General features: G+C 41.1%; 2 protein-coding genes across 4 annotated transcripts in view; both read left to right on the top strand.

Moving 5' to 3' along the window:
• atxn10 (ataxin 10) overlaps positions 1 to 7,315 on the top strand; it is a 78,744-nt gene extending 71,429 nt beyond the window's left edge. The window contains exons 14-15 of the mRNA XM_085437659.1: positions 3,018 to 3,069; positions 5,407 to 7,315. Of these exons, the coding sequence (XP_085293785.1) occupies positions 3,018 to 3,036 (19 nt within the window). The 3' untranslated portion in view covers positions 3,037 to 3,069; positions 5,407 to 7,315. The remainder of the gene's footprint in view (positions 1 to 3,017; positions 3,070 to 5,406) is intronic.
• Positions 7,316 to 9,281: 1,966 nt separating this feature from the next.
• On the top strand, positions 9,282 to 20,374 carry LOC146689808 (peroxisome proliferator-activated receptor alpha-like). Of its 3 annotated transcripts, none has more exons than XM_085437662.1 (8): positions 9,282 to 10,246; positions 13,926 to 14,145; positions 14,521 to 14,675; positions 17,084 to 17,222; positions 18,051 to 18,250; positions 18,334 to 18,597; positions 18,686 to 18,929; positions 19,033 to 20,374. In XM_085437662.1, the coding sequence occupies exons 2-8, from the start codon at positions 13,962 to 13,964 to the stop codon at positions 19,275 to 19,277; spliced, it is 1,431 nt and encodes a 476-aa protein (XP_085293788.1). In that variant the 5' UTR covers positions 9,282 to 10,246; positions 13,926 to 13,961; the 3' UTR covers positions 19,278 to 20,374. The 3 variants fall into 3 exon arrangements, with proteins under 3 accessions (XP_085293788.1, XP_085293789.1, XP_085293790.1); XM_085437663.1 differs by having other exon boundaries at positions 9,285 to 10,246; positions 18,337 to 18,597; XM_085437664.1 differs by lacking the exon at positions 9,282 to 10,246 and adding an exon at positions 14,375 to 14,423 and having other exon boundaries at positions 14,002 to 14,145.
• The last annotated feature ends 1,361 nt before the right edge of the window (positions 20,375 to 21,735 follow it).

Genomic DNA, 21,735 nt, shown 5'->3' with positions numbered 1-21,735 from the left:
AAACTGTAAACGCACACGGTTTGAGAGGTACATGTTGACTGTAGTAGAGTGCTCTGCTTTTTAAAGGAAATTAAAAAGGTTATATTATTATTACCTGATTACAACTGCTACTTCATCCATGACGATGAATATCGGCTCTAATTTTGTCCGTATTATATTAAAATTTCCACATAATTAAAACACTGAGTGCGCCACACCCCTCAGCAGTGCCATTCAACTTGGCATCTTTTAATTATCATCCATAAATCAGTTTTTGAAAAGCTCGCTAATTGAAAATCTTGCTTTTTAAAATTTTATTTTTTATTTTAAATCGATATCACTCCACGTTGAACACCTCAGCACATCAGAGTCGACCATGACCAAAAGGTAGGAGTGGAGGCAGCGTGAGTCATCACAGATAGCTCTAGTCATCCCACCTACATCCTACGTTTGACAGGCCTATTCAACCGCCACTCTCACACTACTGAGCCTGGCTTAAACTCCTCCATCACTGTCACACTGACAGGAAATCCTGACGTCGCTTTAGTGCATCCAATCCCTGTTCTTCAGACCCTCAGTCAGGTGAAATTAGGAGTTATATAGCAGCATTTAGACACATTTACTCTTTAGGTGTAGCAGTGAAAACTGCAGGAGTCAGATACAGGATATGGCTGTCTTCTCATTTCTGCTCTGACTTTTTGTTTGTTTTTACCTTCCTACATTATCTGTTTAACTCTAATGAACACACATTTCCTAGAAACACAGTACAATCCAATATATTTGTGTGAGGAAGCAGTGGAATCCGCTGTCCTGTCTAAATAGAGAGAAGCCCGCTTCAGAATGTTTTTAGCGCCTTGAAAACTATCGATCACCGTTTGGAAACATATCAAAATATTTTTCTAGCGATTTTCTTTCGCTTTTTGTATACGCAAAACTCCTCATTTATTAGGTCTTTTTATTTCATCGCACATCGTACGTTGTACAGTACATGTCCACAAGATATTGCCAAGTCTGTAAATAATATTTCATCTGGGGAAAATGAAGGAAGCAATCCTGGCCAGCTTTTGAAATTGATAAGCGTTACTTTTTTCCCTTGCAAATCTGGCAGTAAATTGTAGTTTTTTGAGCGATTTAATGCAGCGCACATTGTTTTCCTATGTTTGAAGAGCCATTAATTGTTCCTGCCGTGATTCCTATAAGCAAGTAAATATTTTTTGTTTAAATATTTACTGTAAATGTGAATATAACATCGAAAGCTTGTAATCGAAATGTTGTCATTACAAAACATTAGAAAAGTAAACGACATTCAGAAAGCGAATATAAAGACCATCACACAACATCTTGCGTGCGCGCGTGTACACACACACACACACACACACACACACACACACACAGGCAAACAACCAGACACATTCGATGCTGTGTACCCCACAATGAACCCTGGCTCCTAAGATGAATGGGGTTCCCACGCCTCTCCCAAGGAGTGCAGGGCACAGCCTCCTCCTCTGAGCATTCACACACACACACACACACACACACACACACACACACACACACACACACACACACACACACACACACACACACACAATGCACTACAGTTGGCCACACAGTCTCCCTCAAACATACACACAGGTGCATTTCAGTAAAATACAAAGGCACACACATAGTAAAATAGCATAATGACCCATTTTTAAAAACTACAAGTATACATACTTTAATTACTTACTTTGTGGTGTAAAAATAAATAAATAATATGATGGAAGTGTCAGTTTTATAGATGGAGTCAGTTTGGTATGAAGACGACTTAATTTGTATAGCAGCAAAGCAGAAATGAGACGTGAGAACACACAGATTGTTTTTAGTTTCAGTTACACTTCTTTTTGTTTCAATCCCTGTTTGTGTGTATGTGTGTGTGAGAGTATGTTGTTCATGAACTGTTTTTATTTCAGGGAAGGTTTTAGATGAATTTGATTTTCATGGGAGATTCCAGCTTTTTATTTTCTGAAGGTGTAGCAAAACAGTCCTTGAGAAAGAGTGTGTGTGTGTGTGTGTGTGTGTGTTTACTATATTAGTACACAATTTAGTTTATTAAGTGAAAAATAATTATTTTGTTGTATTTGTTTTTTTTAATCGTTGGATAACTCTAGTGTAGTTTTTAAAAGACTTGAGAATTTTTTTTGTGTTTTCGTTTTCTTATGAGAAATACATTTGTAATTCACTGATGTATATAAACATTTAAATATGTAATTGCTTTACATTTTTGTAAATGTACTTTACAGTTGGCGTTTATTATTTCTCTAATATGTTTTAAGGATACTGTGTGTGTGTGTGTGTGTGTGTGTGTGTGTGTGTGTGTGTGTGTGTGTGTGTGTGTGTGTGTGATAGAGAGAGAGAGAGAGAGAGAGTGAAACAGAGGATGGTGTCCATATTATTTATTTATTTCAGGCTTAAAATGTAGATTTAAAATTAATTGTTAACATAAAAAAATATTTTAGCTATAATATTTAATTTTCTGCTTTTTGTTTTTGTTTCTAATTGTTCAGTTACTGTCGTTTATATTTAAATATTAATATAAGCACTTTAAAAAATTCCACATTTTGTTTAATAAAAAGTAATATTGGACCAAAATAAAGACGTACGAATGCCTAAAAGAAATGCCGAAAACAAACCAAAAAAAAAGGCTAAAGGCTAATTTGTCTTTCTCTGGACCTACAGTAATCTAAGTTCCTGTAGTAATTTCCTGGAGTTAGTACCTTTTTGAGAGATGAATCTAAGCTGCACTGGCAGTGAATGGTAATGCAGTTATCCCGTCTAAATTCAGCTACAGTATTCTGAGCTATGATCACTCTAACATATGCTACATCAGCCTTAATGATACACTTAAGTAACTGCTTGGCAGGTTTATGACCTGAGCGATACATGGACACCTTGCCGAGTGTGTGTGCACATGTGTGTGTTTTGTGAATAAATTTTAACAATGCTACACGCACAGACATGTGTAACTATAATTATCTGTTTTTCGCTTTCATTTGCAGAGTCATTACTTGGGAGTGACTTTATTTTTCCGTGCCAGACATTGATATCAAGGTTAGTCTAACATTTTTATTAATTTTCTTTAAAATTATATTCTTGTTATTTAATCCGTGTATGTTTTTGTAGCACTTTTGGTGTATATAGCAGCACCTATTTTGTGTGTGTACATGCCCGGACAGTCAAAAATCATTCGGGACTGCTTTCCATGATATAAGCACACAGCTCAGCGACCGCGGTTTGTTGTTAGTTTATCAAACACAACCGTCTCCAGCACACACCAGTGGCCGTAAGCATCGTGTGATGCGTTTTGTCAAAACTCGTATCGGTGCGTTGTGTCTGTCGTGTCATCTGAAACGGTAAGTCTGTGCTGCAGCTCAAAGATAATCTCCTCAAAGGAAATTAGTCAGGAAAAATGGGACAGAAGAGCCGTCAGCCTAAAGGTCAAATGAAGATTAGAGAGAAACAGTACACGAGGGCACACCGGCTGGCACCCCGGAATTACACAAAGGCCTCATTGTCACAGGAGCCCTCGGGTCTGCGCACTCTCTCCCAGCATACTTAGGGAGACATGACACCTGTTGGTGGTTTTGATCAACTGCATGCAGAGCGACAGGACACCTCACACTTAAGATTTTTCTGATATTAAAAGACGACTTTGAGTCGCATACACGTCTAGAACATTTTCGGATCGGCGCTCTTCTGCACAAACACACTCACGGGTTTGGTTCAGGCTCGACTTTTTATGTCACCTCAGTTTCAGGCTTTCCGGCGGCACGGCTGACCGCGTGCCGTTAAATCAAAACTACAAATGAAAAAACAGCAAGCGGTGAAAAAAGCAATTACTCTTGATTTATATTTGCTGATTATTGTAACCCTCCAGACACACCGGCTCCACTCACTTCAAAGGGTGAATTGGTTAATCTCAAATAATTGTGAAGCTCAGTCCTGACAGTTTTACAGTTTATGGCACTGTGTATTCAAAATGTTGGATGAATGTATTTTTGGAAAGTTGTTTGCAAGTTCATGCCTAGATCGAGGATCTCACTTGCGCCTCTCTTTAGTCGTTTTAATTTTTTTTTTTTTGACAAACTGTAAAACAGTTGTGTTATCAAAAATGTTTTAATCACATTTAACAGACAATTATATTTTAATTAAATGCATTAACTAAAGAAAAGTGTTAATGTAATGCTTTTGGGCAATGTTAAAAGCTTTTTGACCCAAAATTACAAAAGAAACGAAGATTTTTGACTGACCTTGTGTTTTTAGGGTTAACGTTTTTGTGCTTTGCTTTCTGTCTCCACCCACTTCCAGTAGAGATTAATAAAATTCTGCTTGTTTATAGTATTTAATAACTTTTAATAAAAGCAGTCCTATGTATTCCAAAAAAAGTCGTCCTTTTCACTCTGGATAATTTAATAATTTTTTTTTTACGTAACATTTCTGAGTAAAATCAAAAGACATTTAACTGTGGTTAGAAATCTCAGTGACACATGCATAAAAACGTTGGTTCAGCAGAAGTAAACTGGAAAATACATTTGTCATAATTTACCTGGAATGACCCTTTAAGTAAAAGGGCCTCTCTTGTGTAAACCCGATACCCTGCATACACGCATTAGCAGTGCAAGTGAAACAGAGCTGCACACACAGTCAGGCCTGCTTATACCTCACAGGGTTGGACAGTAAGTAGCTCATATAGAGATTTGTGTGGCATTTATGGGATAAACGACCTGCAATAAAACAGCCACAAACTGGTGCGTGCACGTGAAGAGTTAAGGCAGTGACTCACTTTTATAAGTTTGACCCCCACCTCGCGCCCTCACGCCTCTCCCCTCCCCTCCGTCGCTCCCCAATTCGAGGGGGAAACCGCAGCAGAGCCGCAGCCTCTCCTGTCTCACTCAGGAAACTCCCTGAAACAACCACAACCTCGTCTGCTCGACCTTTCAGGCCAACACACACTCTGACATACAAATCTGCTCATTTGCAGCGAGGTTTCCTGCGACACACACACAGATGGGTTTACCATGAAGCACAACACACGACTTCAGAGTTTTGGAGTCACTTTTAATGGTGTGACTGTGTGTGTGTTCCTCTAATAAACTGCCAGGTAGCAATAAAGAGAGATGCAACAGGATAGTCATGAATAATACAGCCACAGGATACTTGCACTCTCTACACATTCACATGCAGACATGCAAGCACCTGCAGTCGTGTGTTTGCACACTGGCACTGAAGGAGGCCCACGTATTGCTCTCTGTATCCATCGTGGATGACATGTGTGAACCCGCTGATATAGGTGCTCTGTTGTTTTCTGATGCTCCTGTGTTAGACAAGAAGTGAAAGTCTGACCTTTGAACAGAGAAGCGCAGCTCACTCTCTCCTCTCGTTTGTCAGCATCGAGACGAGGAAACCTGAGAGGAGGCGAGTTGACAGACCGCACAGACCTGCTCAGGGAAGATGACCTGCCAAGCTCAAGTGACATGCAGAGGAAGTGTTTTGAGTGTGTTTTGTTTTGTTTTTTAATTACCACACATTTCGCATATTAAGCCTCTCCTTTAAATGTATAAAAAAAAAATAAGGAACCTCATGATCAGCTGGGGCCTTTCTGCATGGATGTCCTCCATGTGCCTGTGTGGGTTTTTCTGGGTACTTTCCTCCCACAGTGCATCTTAAGTTGGGTAAATAGTGATTATAAATGTGTCTGTGGATGTGATTGTGAGATGTTGTTGTGTGTCTGCGTGTGTTAAACCTCTGATAGATTGGCAGCTGGGTCAGGATTTAACAAGTTTAGAAAAAAAACAAACGGATTGAACAAAACAGAAATAAATATATGTTTCATTTCTTAAAATGTAAAACAAGCACTTTTTTGGACATGCAGTGTTTTATCTGTGAATTAAGTAAGTTTAAGTGCTGCTTCATGATGATGTTTTGCTAAGACTACAGAACTGGCTTTATTTAAAATTTTAAACATTTAATTACGTTACCGTTTTCACATGACATTGAATATAGCTGCCTACATTACACACAGTACAATACACTAACAGTACAAGCACACAGAAGTTCAGCTTTGACCTTTGGAACGATGACAAAATCAACTTTATGAAGATCCACCTGTTTTTTCTGCCTTTAATTGGATGCTATGGTTTTTATCGGCACATTTGTGATGCTGTTGTTTTATTACATTGAATTGTGGTTGAATTTTACACACTTAACTCCACCCATTACAGCTTATCTGTAGTTAGTTTTTTTTTTTTTTAAAGTATTGTCCTAATTTCACAAAGGTCAGTTGTCGTTGAGTTTCTGTTCCCACAGGTCGACTGGGTGCGACTGGAGAGCCGTGCGAGAGTTAAACTGTCCTTTGGGGTGAGGTAGTAGGTTGTATAGTTTTAGGGTCATTCCCAAGCTGTCAGATGACTATACAACTTACTGTCTTTCCTGAAGCGGCTGTAATAACATCATCTTCATCATCGTACCCACAAGAGGATAAGAAGCATGACTTTTGAATTTGGACTCGTTTGTTTGTTTAACCTAAAATAATATGCAGATTTTTGTGGGAAATTGTTCTCTTTTTATTGATGCCTGTTGTTGTTGTTTTTTATTATTTTTTAAAAAAAAGGTAAGTTCTGCTAGTCTGAAGTTGTAACCAGTGAAGCTTGTTCTCACAGCGTGTAGTAAATTTAGCGAAGTAATGTGAAATCTAGCCACTTTTACTTTTGCAGCTTTTTCATGTAACTTTTCCTGCAAGTGCATCCTTTTATGTGCAGCATGTAACATTTCAACTGACATGGCAATCCTCATTGCAATAATAAATAACAAAGTTGCTTTCAGTTTCATTTATGCAGCGATGCGGCTCGCGCACAAATCCTCTCCGTACCCGCCTGGGTGCTTTATGATGTTCGTACAGGGTGAGGTAGTAGGTTGTGTGGTTTCAGGGTTGTGATTTTACCCCATCAGGAGCTAACTATACAACCTACTGCCTTCCCTGGAGGGCAGCAATACATCACAGGAGCGCGCGCATCTTTGTCATTTTCCCTGCCTCTGAAAAATGGGACAGTCTCTTTTACAAAGGCCCACAAAAGACTGCCATTCGATCTCAAGGGTTCATGTGTATGGGTGAGTGGCGCTCACTCACACGACGCATTTCAGAGAGACAATCACTTTACACATTTGTAACTCGCACTGGGAAGATGGCATAAAAAAGGCATTTATTTAATTTTATTAGCATTCATGTTTTAATACTGCTTGTACTTTTCCCCCAGTAATTAAATAAAGACTGGACAAGAAATAATTGCTGAGCAAATAATGGCTGAAGTCTGATCTTTGTGCTGATAACAACTGTGCAACAGTAGAGTCTCCCTAGATGGGATATTTTCTTCGAAATGCTGCTTTAGTCTCTAATCCCTTTAAGGAGCTCATAATGCCCTGAAATTCTAATCCCCAAAGCCTCTGTGTCTGAGGAACATGTATCTTTTTATCTGTCTAGAAAAGTCTCCTAAAAAGCATGCATCATTTCTCTTTTGTTCTTTAAAACAAAAATCAATTGCATGGGATTTCTTCCAATTAAGATGTTAATACTGTGCAAGATTAAAGGCAAGTAAAACTCCAGAAAACAATTGAAGGTAGAGCAAACAGCCAAGAGTCATGCTGTTTTATGAAACCACACGTAGGAGTGCAGCTTTTGCTTTGAGTTTTCAAGCGACATCCCTGACCAAAGCTGATTCTGTAGCTCGCTGCTTAAAAACCATTTCGTATTCAGAAAAAATGAGCTTGTGTTTCCATCCCAGATGGAACGGGAGACCAGGTGCCGAGGTAAAACCAAAGAAAATCATAAATTATCACCCTGCCATTTGTTTGTGGGAGAACACGCTGAGCCACCATGAGGGGTTTTTATCGTCTACACTTACTGTGCAGGTCCACAGGAAAATATGACAGCCAAAATATCCTATTGTCATGCGTCATTTCACAGTAGATGGCGCCAGATATTAAATGCGGTGTTGTTGCTTTGCTGGAGACAATCGCAGTCTACACTAATTTGTTAGATGTACTTTAAGACGGGCTATAAATTTCTAAGGAGTTGGTACAGAATGAGGGTGTCCTGCTGACCTACATGTAGGAGGTCCAGGCAGGAAAGGAGGGCTGCTTTCTGCCAACTAAAGTAACCTTACAGCAGCACTGACACAACATCGTGCTTATGGTTGAAATAAAGTTAATTTTGCCACAGGTCAAGTATGTGTTCCATAGGGTCACAGTTAAATATCAAAAATCTTCCAAGTGTACACCATCAAATAAAAAACACCAGCTGGTAGCCACAGTATGAAGTGCCATTAGCACTAAATTGTGAAGGGAGGCTTTTTGGAGCAACCGTTTTAAAAGCAAGTACACACGCCTACCTTATTCATGCTATTAAATGTGTTTTAAAGAAGATGGGGATTTTTTAAGGTGTAAATAAAAGGCAAACACCTGAAAGATGCCCGTGATTTGTATCCCAGTGTGTGGCTTAGTAGGTAGAATGCCATTCAAACACTCAGACAGTTGTTATTTGGATTGCAACTGCAAATTAGGCTGACACTAAAATGACCTTCACTTTCTTACTGCTTAACTGTGAGCAGCATAACACCAAGAGACAGACTTATTTGTCATTTCCCAGCAATACTTGGACACAACACATATCTCTGATTGTCACCTGAAATGTGTGGCTTCACACAAATGCTACAATAGAGCAAGTTTTACACTAATGAACAAAAAGCTGTGAAAGAGAAGGTTTGGAATTAGAAGCAAAAGTTCATTCAGCTAGTTTGAATGTTTTAAATTGGTGGTGGGTGGGGTGAACCTTTAGACAAATTACCAAAAAAAGCAATGAGTCATCAATTTGCATATATGTGTTTTGCTACATCGAGCATGTCATGTATCAAATATTATATACTTGGCCTTAAAGGGTTTGTAAGGTTAAGTCATGGGTGTCAAAAATCATTTTACACTGTAGGCCACATATATCCCACTTTAGAGGGTAAGTGGGTCAGACCAGTGGAACTCCATGCCAGTGTAAAGAAGTTAAACCATGAACTAAATGCCACAGATTTCAACAGTACGTCTCAGTTTTTCTACACAATAAAGAAATGCTGCTGAAAATGGAAGAAATCTGTCAGCACGACTCTGTAAGTAACAGACTGGTAAAATTACAGTTGAAAATGGCTCGTTGCACACACTGTACTATAGTAATAATACTTCAAAAAAAAAAATATATATATATATATATATATGCAGTGGATCCACTATAAAAAAAAATCTTCCTATTATGGATAATAAACAAAACAGGAACGTTTCTGTCATTTAATTCATTCTGATATTTGTTCATTAAAAATAGAAAACATAGAAAAAACAGAAAAATACTGTTAGAAGTCCCTTCACATTTTTCACTGCTGTCCAGTGGGCCAGGTTGGAGTTTTTGGCGGGCCGAGTTTGGCCCCTGAACCTCATGTTTGACACACTCACTGATACAGTAATTAGCCTGCAAATATAAATATTTACTAACTAAATTACAACCATCTTGAGTATTTTGTAAGGTCCTTAAAGATGAAAAGTGACCACTGTTAACTGCAGTACAATACGTCATAATAGTGTCACAAAAATATCCATTTGATACTTGCAGGATATTTGAAAAGCACACACTGCTTACAGCGAGATTATCACCAGACTGCCTGCCAGCGGGCAGGTCACTGGAAAAGCTGTCGTTTTATTGAGCATTCACGTAATTATTACTCGATAGTATGACGCTGCTGACGTTTTAATTACAGGAAGTGGTTTTGGAGGCGATCGGATGGCATTAATCTTACAGGCCCAGGCAGAGAGATCCAGTCGCCCTTCACCGGGTACAGATAAAGGAGATAATGCGCCACACCGGTTCATCCTGCACCGAGCCACCAAGAAGGGATTGTGTCTTACCGAACAACCCCCCCCCCCCCGCACACAATTCTCGTGTTCCGATTGGTTGAAACCATAGGTGTGTCAGGAGGTGTGTGCGCCATGTTGCGGTCCCTCTCTACGTTATTTCCTGCTGAGGATGACGTTTTTGACGGCAGGGAGGGAGGCAGCAGAGCCGATCAGCAGGCGCATCCGTGAGCGTCCCAGGCCCGAAGCAGCTCTCTCCTCCTCCTCCTCCTCCTCTGATAAAGCACAGGCGTCCATTCCGGCAGCGAGAGCTTGAAATGCTCCGGATAGCAGACTCCGAGCTGAGGTATTTACCAACATTTATTTCTATAATGTTATGTAACTGTGTAAGAAGCTCTCTGTGCAGTTGCCTGTTGATTCAACAAACTTTGTTATTCAATCGCGCAGAAAGTATAAGTGAAGTGGACACTGTGGCTAACTTTGTATCTCTTTTCTCTTAAAGCACACACACAGACACACAAACACACACTTGTCTTTAGTGAGCTGTATTGCGAGTGAGCTCTAGATAAACTTCCTTTAAGTCATGTCTTCATCTGTTGTGACTAAACCGCAGACGCACACTGGAAGGCACGCTTCCCCCTGCAGCCCCAGATATGCTTCTATGTCACACTCTGTGCAGCAATGCAAAGAGATACTTTGATGATGCAAGACTGATGTGGCTTTTACGTTTACTCTGTGCCTGATTTTTAAATTTATTTTTTCAATCTGTGGCCAGTGGATGACCTTGTTTTCGAAAAGTCCAAACAGCCGATCCAGATTCAGCACTGACAAATGTGAGCTGTTGCTTTTTTTTTTTTTTTAATTAACAAAGGCTAAGAAAGGATGTGCAACTTTCCAGGTGACTAGAAATATGATGCCTTGTGTTTTGATTTTGGCTCCTTTGTATCGTCTGACGTGCTCTCTCCTGAGTCCAGCCGACGTCTCTGGCTGCAGCTCCTGTTTCCTCTTCTCCTTTAACCTAAAGATAGAGCCCTAAGGTCTGGGATCAAAGTTCCTCTGGGAGTTAAAACACAATGTCCTCTGAGGTAGAGGGGAAGCATGGGCTGGACTCAAACGGAAATATAGTCAATTAACTTTGCTGTCACCTTGTACTGGCTTTAATACATGAATGAGACAGGCCAGAGTTACAGGCATGATGAAACCATCAAAATACTGTGACATCCAACTAATCCATAACAAATGATAATAAAGTTCAAAATTTTTTAATAAGCTGTATTTAAGCTCTCACATTTTAGAAACTACAGCCTTAAAGTTTCACCTTTCTCCAAATTCCAAGACTTCACCAACAAATCGCCATACCCTCTGCAACATCCCTTCGATTTAACAATTCATTAAGCAGCGTGTAGTATGCCTTTTTAATTTATCTCTTATCCACTGTTACAGTGGTGGATATGGAGGTGGCATGGAAGGGTAGCTTCATTTTTTTTTTTAAATTCAGTCTGATGTCAGTGTTAGCACATAACCTCCTGTTTGTGAGGGGCAGCCAATCAAAAAAATCAAAAAAAGCGTGGGGGTGATTAGAAAAGGAGAGGAGCAAAACCAATCACTGGGTGAACTGAGGGCTTGCATGAACACCTAGTGTAATATTATTAACTACTATTTCAAACTGTGAATTTTATACGTGTGTGTGTGTGTGTGTGTGTGTGTGTGTGTGTGTGTGTTGGACTCTAGACTCCAAGAAAAATAACAATATGTGGAAATGAGTATCATGGCTGGACTTTAACTCGTTGATCTGTGGTTTATCTGCTGTGTATTGTTGCAGAATGTACAGGAGTTGCTCAATCGACCCTTTGATGAAGAAATCTCTTTGAGCACCCAGGGGCAACAAATTTATCAGCGGGCACACGCTCTGCATCAAAGCAGTTTAACAAACCAGTTGGTCAGCAAGTTTGTCAATGACTGCCCAAAAAGTTTGCTGTGTTTTGTTAAAAAAGTCTTTAGACACAGGTATAATACACTCTGTATGGTGCAGTTGATGGCGTGCTGCAGGTGCCGGCACACATCTGTTTGCACACTCGTACTTATTTACCTGCATGGTGTCAGAGTCCTGTCACGACCTGTCCCCTAAATGCTGCAACACAAAGACTAGATAAACATACAGACGCATGCTCGGATCAATATAATCCTTGCTGATGGTGCTCAGGAGTTCACAGAGGGCATGTTTCCTAACACAGACAGGATTTTATCAACTTTTTTCAACCCCTTTTTTGTCATAGTGCATGCTTTAAGTTTAAAGTAGCTTAGACAGCAAAAGTTGTACAGTCACACTTGGGTTTTTTTCATGCGTGTCTTACAGATGTGTGCAACTGTGCAAGCTGAGATTGTGCATCGCAATTTCGGCAGATTTGATGTAATTAAAACACAGGTAAAATGGTAACGCAATACTGTAAAAAATGAATGAGTTGCATTTTAAGAGGGTTAGGAAAGCAGACCATCAATCTGAAACGCCTGTCTGCAGGGAAGACTTGTTTTTCTGCCTTTATCCTACAAACTGTGCGTCTGTGGTCACCTCCTTATTAGGTTTCGCATCCAAAAAATGCTTTGGATGGTTCTAATCTGCTTATCAAGAAAGTCTGCAGTAACATCTGCTGTTATAAATTACTGGAGGTTGGAGAGAGCACCTTACAGAACACGAACATTGGCCGTGGTGTTGTTGTGTTGCGTGATGGTTCAAACAGATGTCCTTTACCCCGCTGTGAGCAGCTGGGAGCTCCAGCAAACACCCACCCACACAACACGCAGCGAGATCCACTCTTGAAAGCAGACGTGCAGAAGAAGAGACAGGTCGACTGTTTACTTCTGTCTTGATTTTAATTCTCAAGAGACAAAAGTGACTTTAAATTGTGTGCCGTAGACCTAAAAGCTATTCACATAGTGTAAACAGTGTATATAATAGACACTATATGCTCCGTGCAGGTTCATATATCAGAGTGAAAGGCTTTGAATTTAGCTGTATGTGTGAATACTTTGGCTGAACAGATCGGGATTAAACGTGTGAAAATAAGTCATTTAGGATAATGTGCTGCTGTTGATTCACAAGGCACGGTTCACTTACGAACATAGTCCTCACAATACTAACTTAATAGAATTTTTCTTATGGCATTAGGACCCCGGTGGAGTGAAAGACAGTGCTTCATTTGCATTTTTCAGACGGTCGTCTCACATGTTTGACAATAAACATGCATTTCATTTTCTGTTTTAATATTTGCTGCTTGCTTGGTGCCTCCTGTGGAGTCATATTATGATGTTTTGTAAGAATGTGGTAAATGTTTCATTTGTGACCCACTGTTGAGTCCCTGAGAGGGTGTCCAGTGGATAAACCTCGGGATGCACTCACCGCTGTTTGTGTATTGTAAGATGAGATGAGAAATGCTTCATATATCAGCGCTTTAGTAGTCTTCATGTGAAAACACACTGCCTGAACTTGTCCATCTGTCCATCAACCAACCAGTCATCCATCGCTTATCTAGCAAATTGCATAACTGTATGAAAAGTTAAGCCAATGCATAAAATCTGATGGCCAGAAAGGGGATGGGGACTTCTAGCTGCACAAAGATGTCAAGTTGCATAGAAGTTAATGAGAAAACTACCATACTGCTCACTTGTTCTGTGACCTTAATAAACACTTTCCTGATCTGCTAATGTTCTCAGTCACTAGTTGCATGTCTTATTTAATACAATATGATATTAATTTTGTACATTATAGTCCTGATAGACTCTTGCAAAGTACGCTAAACTTTATCATATATCTTATACCTTATAAATGTGCAGTGGCTCTTAATTTCCTAGTTCCATCCAACCTTCGCTCATCACATCAAGTTTCAAAATAAACATGATGGAGATGGTCAATACGATCAGTTTGATGTTTAAAAGGAGTTTGTCCAAACATTAGCAGAGGTGTGCTTTCACACTCACAGACTTCATTTTCCTCATCCAAAATCTCTCTCTCTTTTTTTTTTTTACAGTCTGGTGAGTGAGGGTTTGAATCCCTGATCTCTACCATGGCAGGGGATCACTACAGCCCCCCATCCCCACTGGGGGATTCCCTCCTGGGAAGTCCACTATGTGGAGACCTGATGGAGGATCTTCGTGATATCTCCCAGTCTATAGGAGATGATGCTCTGGGGTTTGATTTTCCAGAGTACCAGAGCACTGGTTCGGAGTCCAACAGCTCTGTCGCACTGGGTGAGTATGAGGGGTACCTTCATCACCAGTTGAGATTGGTTTCCAAGAACATATGCCTCAGAGAATTAAAAAGCTATCTAACACCTTCTGTAGGGCTCTGGTCTACCTTGCTGTTTTGGTCAAGATTTGGAGCCTAATATGGCTTTAAATGACAATATTAGAAGCTCATTATTAGATCTGGCTTGACCCAAAGACCCCAATTTTAAAAACATATATTTACTCACATAAGTGCTACCCCAACTTCAACCCATCGGTGCCACTGGTGTACAGAGAGACAGGTAAGAAACTTGGTGGAAAGAATCAGGGGCAGGATCCTTAATCATGCCAAATGTTAAAACTTGTAACCTCTTGTCTTTTTTATCTTTTCTGCTGTAGAGACCTTGACCCCAGCCTCGAGTCCATCATCAGGAGTGTGCGGAGCAGCGGCTGGCCAAGATGAGAGCGGCAGCACCCTCAACCTCGAGTGCCGGGTGTGCTCTGACAAAGCTTCGGGCTTCCACTACGGGGTGCACGCATGCGAAGGCTGCAAGGTAAGAAACATGGGACTTAAACAGGGATCGTGTAGCCAGCTGGAGCACATCGACTGCATCATGCAGGCGTACTTTGGCGCGAGAAAGGCGATTAAAGGAGCGCAAAGATATTAACTTAATGAAAACACAGTTCACCTCACGGTTCTTTTGAATGGCACAGCTAAAAGTTTAAAAAAAGATGACGTGCATGCCTGAACGCACGCAGCACCAAAACACGTACAGAAGCCTGGCAGCGCAGAGGCGCCTGACCTGGAGACCAGTGGAAACTTTCTGAGACACACAGCCGAGTCATGTGGGGTAGAGGACATGACGGCTAGGCCTGTCACCTCTGTCCTGGTTGGCACAGAGCCAAAGTCAATGACATTAATACACACACGCACATTTATAAACACACAGAGCAGCTACTGACACAGTGGACTGCTCTACTTTGCTAAATATTCCCTTTTGGGATTTGATGATTAGTAAAATGTAGTTTTTGCTGCTTTCATTTTTCCTTTATCTATGTTTTTGGACATTGGGTAAGTGAGACCGCTGGCCTCAGTAACCAGCGCACGTGTTAAAAACCATAGAGGACGGTCGCTGCGTTGTTTGTGCAGTCACATGAGATCATTGCACCCTCACAGCTGGCCGCAGGTTGTTGCTGCTAATCTGAGATTTATTTGCTACTTTTGCATGAGTTTTTAAACTCTGACCCTTTCTCCCTGTTGACGTCTCATGCTTTGCTTCTCTTTAATAAAGATCTTTCGCTTTTCCACGACATTGCCACTGATTGGAAATGCGATAAACATGTCTCTACTTCTGCATCTGCACATAGGTTGGGGGGGTTTTCTGATAAAAACCAATGACGGTTGATCACTGTGCTGGCTCTAATGCTAAAAAAGTGCATCTGGTGGATAATCTATTGCTGTCTAACTCTGTAGCTGCCCACGGGGGCTCTGTTTTACGACACACGTCTCATTCATCACCACAGTCTTGCTGTCAGAGCGGCTGCCAGCGTTGGCATGACACCTATCACCGTGTCACACAGCAGCTGCTGACGCAGGGACGTGATGACCTTGAACTGTTGGACACTGCATATGTGACGGGGCGTGCTCTGACGGCACTGCTTCTAAACTCTCTGACTGCAGTAATCTTGCTTCTGATATGTCACAGTCACAGTTCGCGGTTACCATGCTGGATGGGCTCTGTGGAGTATTTTCAGCACCTCGCTTCAAAGAGAGGCGCACCGAGCAGTGGGACTGTGAACGCGCTGTGATGTTGCCCTACCAGGGTTTAAGTCTGTGGTGATAATGGGCCTGAAACATTAGAGCAAAGGAGATATTATTAGAGTCAGGAAAAGCCTTTAGTGATAGAAAATTGAAAAAATGAGAGAGACTTTTGCTCCTAAGCGTTGCACAATCGTTCTCTTTGTTTATGTTGTCAGCCTTGCTGCTCGCCTCCTGGCTAAGATATCGCAGCACAGTACTGGCCTCTGGTTGTGTCTGTTTTTCCAAACACAAACATGCAGGGACATGTATGGCATAAACACACACATCTGTTTTTCCTCCTTCTGCAGCTCTGTAATGTTATGTAATGCATTTCTGATGACTGTAATATGGCCTTCAGTGCTTTCTATTGGCTGATTCCACCCACACAAAAGAGATTCTTTTGCTTAAAATTGACACAAAAGTGGCGTATGACGCATAATAAAACTAATAAAATTATAAAATAGCTGCTATTCAGCATAAATTCAGCCAGGTGTAAGATGATGTCTTTAATGACCATTTGGCCTGTTGGAAATTTTACTGATGTAAGTGGAGTATGCATTAGAATATCACGCGCCTTGCCTTATCTGAGGGCTATAACGTCTCCTCCAAAAAGAGATGTTCTTCAAAAAAAAAGGTCAAATCTACTGCACATCTTTAGAGATCCTTTCCTTTAAGAACAGGTGTAATTTCCCTCAAATGCAATCCAAAGATATTAACATTGATCTTGCCAGAGCTTAAAAGGTGCACATTTAATACAAAAATGCATAAAATATGCAAACTGTTAACTGTTTTGTTCATGACTCTGAGCAGGGTGCTAATGCAAAGGCACTGGATCCCATTCACTAATATGTGCGTATTAATGTACTTTGCACATGCAATACTATGCAAGTCTTGAGCCATATTTCTTTAAATCTTTCTTGTAAAGTGGGAAACAGACTGCTGCAGTATAATGAAACGTGTGCAAGCATACATGGAAATAGAGTATATAAGACAAAAACAGAGTTTGTACAAAGGTGGTGCAAAATGTGTTTGCAGAGTACAAATGAAATCTGGTAAGAAAATATGGATATATTGTGCATTTTTTGCTTATGCAGTGTGGTTGAACGACGACCACTGAGAAAGCTAAGTGATAACGTCTTTTTGTTCTGTCTGTCACATCAGGGTTTCTTTAGGAGGACCATCAGGCTGAAGCTGGAGTATGATAAGTGTGAGCGGAACTGCAAAATCCAAAAGAAGAACCGAAACAAGTGCCAGTACTGCAGATTCCACAAGTGCCTCTCTGTGGGCATGTCCCACAACGGTAATGGAAAAAGTTGAAAGTTTGCAAAATATCAGCCAGTGTAGTCACAGTTACAGGATTAGAGTAAACAGTAAAACATATAATCTGAGAACAAGCTCAAGCAACCAGTGATAAACTTAAAGGTCAGGCTAAGTTTGCGAGCATTAGCTACCATAAGCTAGCTATTATAAGCTAACCAAAAGGGTAAAATTGTGATTCTACCTCTCCGACATCTGTTGATATGGAAAAACTGGTATCATACATCTTTTCCCCATATGTGGAACTAAGGTTGCAAGTATGTAACAAATTACTCTGATCAAAGCACTGCTGAAACATCGCAGTGAAAGAACTTGAGGGTGATTAGCCCGATGCACCGTGAACTGCCAATAAGAGTCTGAACATCCTCAGTCTCAACATGTGCTCTTTAAAACATCAGCAGGTTGTCGTTCCTCGGTAATTTAGCTCTACTTCAGTCAAAATGCTTTTGCTGTGACATCTGGCCCGTCGTCTGCAGTGAATGCTGGAGGGTCACTGAGTTTGTTGTGATGACCTCCCACTAGCAGCATCAGAAACATGAGAGGAACATGGCATGCCTCAGAAGAATAGAAATAGAACAGGATGTACCAGATCTGTTGTACGTGATTTTCTTTCTTTCTTTCTTTCTTTCTTTCTTTCTTTCTTTCTTTCTTTTTTAGGGTACTAGTGCATATTTGAATCCTTGAATCCTTGAATATTTGCTGAGGCAGCATAAGCCTTATGGCTCCATATGTCAATTTATTGTGCAATGTGAGGGGGGGAAAAAAAGAAAGTCCTGTGGCAATTTCTAATGACCAGTGTTTTATGTACCAGCCATCCGGTTTGGTCGTATGCCCCAGGCAGAAAAACTGAAGCTGAAGGAGGAAAGCAAGATGGTTGAGAAAGATGTGGAAAGTCCCTTAATGTCTGACCACAAGTTTCTGGTCAGGCAGATCCATGATGCCTACATGAAGAACTTCAACATGAACAAGGCAAAAGCACGGCTCATACTCACTGGAAAAACTAGCAAGCCGGTAAAGTGGAAAATAAAGTTTGAGAATATTCTCTGCTCTATATCTCTGCCCTCTGCCTCACCGACAGATTCTGTATTTCCCAGCAGCCTCTCATCATCCACGACATGGAGACGTTCCAGCTGGCGGAGAGAACGTTAGCGGTCCATATGACAAACAGCAACTATCCGGAGTCTGACAGCGTCCTCGGACAAGTGAGTCCAGCTGTGTCGTGCGGGGAGCTTCGGCAGAGGGAGGCCGAAGCCAGGCTCTTCCACTGCTGCCAGAGCACCTCAGTGGAGACTGTGACAGAGCTAACGGAATTTGCCAAGGCTATGCCGGGTTTCCAGAGTCTGGATTTGAATGATCAGGTGGGTTTCAGGTTGCCTTCTATGGTAAGAAGTGGAAGGAAGAGCAGATGAGTGTTCACATGCTATTGCTTTTCTATTTACCTTTTAGGTGACTCTCTTGAAGTACGGTGTTTACGAAGCCCTCTTCACACTCTTGGCCTCGTGCATGAACAAGGACGGCCTCCTGGTGGCCCGTGGTGGAGGCTTTATCACCCGTGAGTTCCTCAAGAGTCTCCGCCGACCATTCAGTGACATGATGGAGCCCAAATTCCAGTTTGCCACACGCTTCAACTCTCTGGAGCTGGACGACAGCGACCTAGCTCTTTTTGTGGCTGCTATTATCTGCTGTGGAGGTAAAAGGCCGATAATAGGTGGTAGAATAATAATTTAAAAGAGAAAAAGACATATTTGAATTTTCCTTCTTCATTATCTTGTCCTCCCCCACTGCTCCCAAAGATCGTCCAGGCCTGGTAGACGTACCTGTAGTAGAGCAGTTGCAGGAAAGCATTGTTCAGGCGCTGCGGCTCCACCTGCTGGCCAATCACCCAGATGACACCTTCCTTTTCCCCAGGCTGCTGCAGAAGTTGGCTGACCTCCGGGAGCTGGTCACTGAGCATGCTCAGCTGGTGCAAGAAATCAAGACGACAGAGGATACTTCCCTGCACCCGCTGCTGCAAGAAATATACAGAGACATGTACTGAGTATATGAACTGAGAAATGCATATGAATGTACAGGAAGGAACAGCAATGCAGCTTCTGAGGCTGCTGCACAAACCGGAGCAAAACAAAAATCTTTTTTTAAGGAGGGGGGAGGCAGCTTTTGTTGGGAAAGTGACTGCTTCCACTTCATTAAGAGGTCGCACAGTGGAAAGGGAGCGTTTTTTTTTAACCATAGATGTGCAGAGGTATCATTAAAGGGTTAATTTGGTTGACCAGCAGCACCAGAATGTCTTGGAGCTGAGTGCCTTGGATGCCAGCTTTTACACATGTGAAGAAAAGTGAATCTGAAGCAGGCTGTGCATATTATTTATGTACACATATCAAAAATATACCTGGGTATGACTGCTGACCTCATGTGTGCACTGAGGATAACTATGCCTGTGAACATAACAGATTAGGGCCCTCTGGATGTGGTTTATGTCATTTTCTTGTTCTGTTACTGCGTACTTGTGGCACGTTTGCTTTGACTACCTTGACAACTCGCAGAGAACTGATCAAGTGTCATCGTTACTTGCTGCACGAGTTCAGGTTTCTCCTGTTTTGGACACAGCTTCTGCCTCCAACACATAACAGATAATTAGCCTTACTTCTCCCGCAGGCAATAATCTGTTATTTGATGTGTCATTTTTTTATTCATCCTCTGCCCTGCTGTTAAAAGCCAACACAGCGTGATAGCTCACTTTTTTTCCTTTTAATTCAGATTTTCAGTGTTACAGAGTACATGTTTATGTACAAATCCTGCCATTATGTAAAACTAAATCTCAAGGAGAAAAATGTGCTAACAGCCAGTACTTTATATTTCCAATACAAACAAAATAATCTGTTAATTAGCTTGTGTTGTGTTTTGGAAATATAACAAGACTGCCTTAACCTCGGTGTAAGGGACGTGTGTATTTGCAGGCCTCAAAAAGAGGAGCTGATCACCTTATTTTTCTGTACTTGGACTCTGAACCGCGATGTAGCATTGCGAAGTTGTTGTGGGTCATAATGAAACATTTTATCTTTTATATATATGTGTAAACATGCTGTTGATGTTAAATGTGTTGTAGTCTGAAATAAACTAATCTATTTAACATCACTTTCTAAATGAAGCCATGAGCACTTCAGAACATACACCAAACTCTTTATGGTGGAAGGTTGTTTCTGTGACTTATTTCATTTTTTTCTTCATTGTTGGTAAATCAAATTCTGAGGTATTATGTATAAATTTTGACTTTTAATTCAATTCAATTTTATTTATACAGCGCCAAATCACAACAACAGTCGCCTCGAGGTGCTTTATATTGTAAGGTAGACCCTACAATAATACATACAGAGAAAAACCCAACAATCATATGAACAAGTACTTTGGCAACAGTGGGAAGGAAAAACTCCCTTTTAACAGGAAGAAACCTCCAGAACTGCCAGGCCCGGTTAGGGTGAGAAGAGGAAGACAGGATAAAAGACGTGCTTAAAGTAAAGTGAGTAAGCACAGGGTGGGCCATTTATATGGATACACCGTAATAAAACGGGAATGGTTGGTGATATTAAAGTCCTGTTTGTGGCACATTAGTATATGTGAGGGGACAAACTCCAGATCGGCGCACAGAATTTGCAGAATGGGCAAAACAAAAATTGGAACAGGACCCTCAGTTCACGCAGAAGATTTTGTTCAGTGATGAGGCAAACTTTTATGTGAATGGTGAAGTTAACAAACAAAACCACCGCTATTGGTTTGACACTAACCCACATTGGATGGATCCCTCCAAGACTGTTGGAACAACAAAAGTGATGGTTTGGTGTGGTATATGGGGTACAACGATAGTGGGTCCATTCTTCATCAATGGAAACCTCAAGGTTGCTGGATATTTGAAATTGCTACATGATGATGTGTTTCCCTCTTTATGCACTGAAGCTGGCACGTTCCCTGAGTTTTTCCAGCAAGACGGTGCACCACCACATTATGGGTGCCAGGTCCGAGCATTCCTAGATGAACAGTTTCCTGGAAAGTGGATTGGTCGTCGTGGGCCAGTTGAATGGCCCCCAAGGTCTCCCGATCTGACCCCCTTAGACTTTTATCTTTGGGGTCATCTGAAGGTAATTGTCTATGGTGTGAAGATACGAGATGTGCAGCACCTGAAACTACGGATACTGGATGCCTGTGCTGGCATTTCTCTTGCGGTGTTGCTATCAGTGTGTGAAGAGTGGGAGAAGAGGGTTGCATTGACAATCCAACACAATGGGCAGCACATTGAACACATTTTATAAGTGGTCAGAAACTTGTAAATAACTCATGAAAGAATAAAGTTACGTTGAAACCAAGCACACCATTGTTTTTCTTGTGACATTACCAATATGTTTGATCTGTCACATGACCCTCTTCCTATTGAAAAAACAAAAGTTGTATCCAAGATGGCCGACTTCTAAATGGCCACCATGGTCACCACCCATCTTGAGGAG

The sequence above is a fragment of the Copadichromis virginalis genome, linkage group LG17, assembly GCF_057382275.1.
Source record: "Copadichromis virginalis isolate Kocher_CV1m ecotype Utaka linkage group LG17, C_Virginalis_male_GT1.1, whole genome shotgun sequence".
NCBI lineage: Eukaryota > Metazoa > Chordata > Actinopteri > Cichliformes > Cichlidae > Copadichromis > Copadichromis virginalis.
This window is presented reverse-complemented; position numbering and strand designations above follow the sequence as displayed.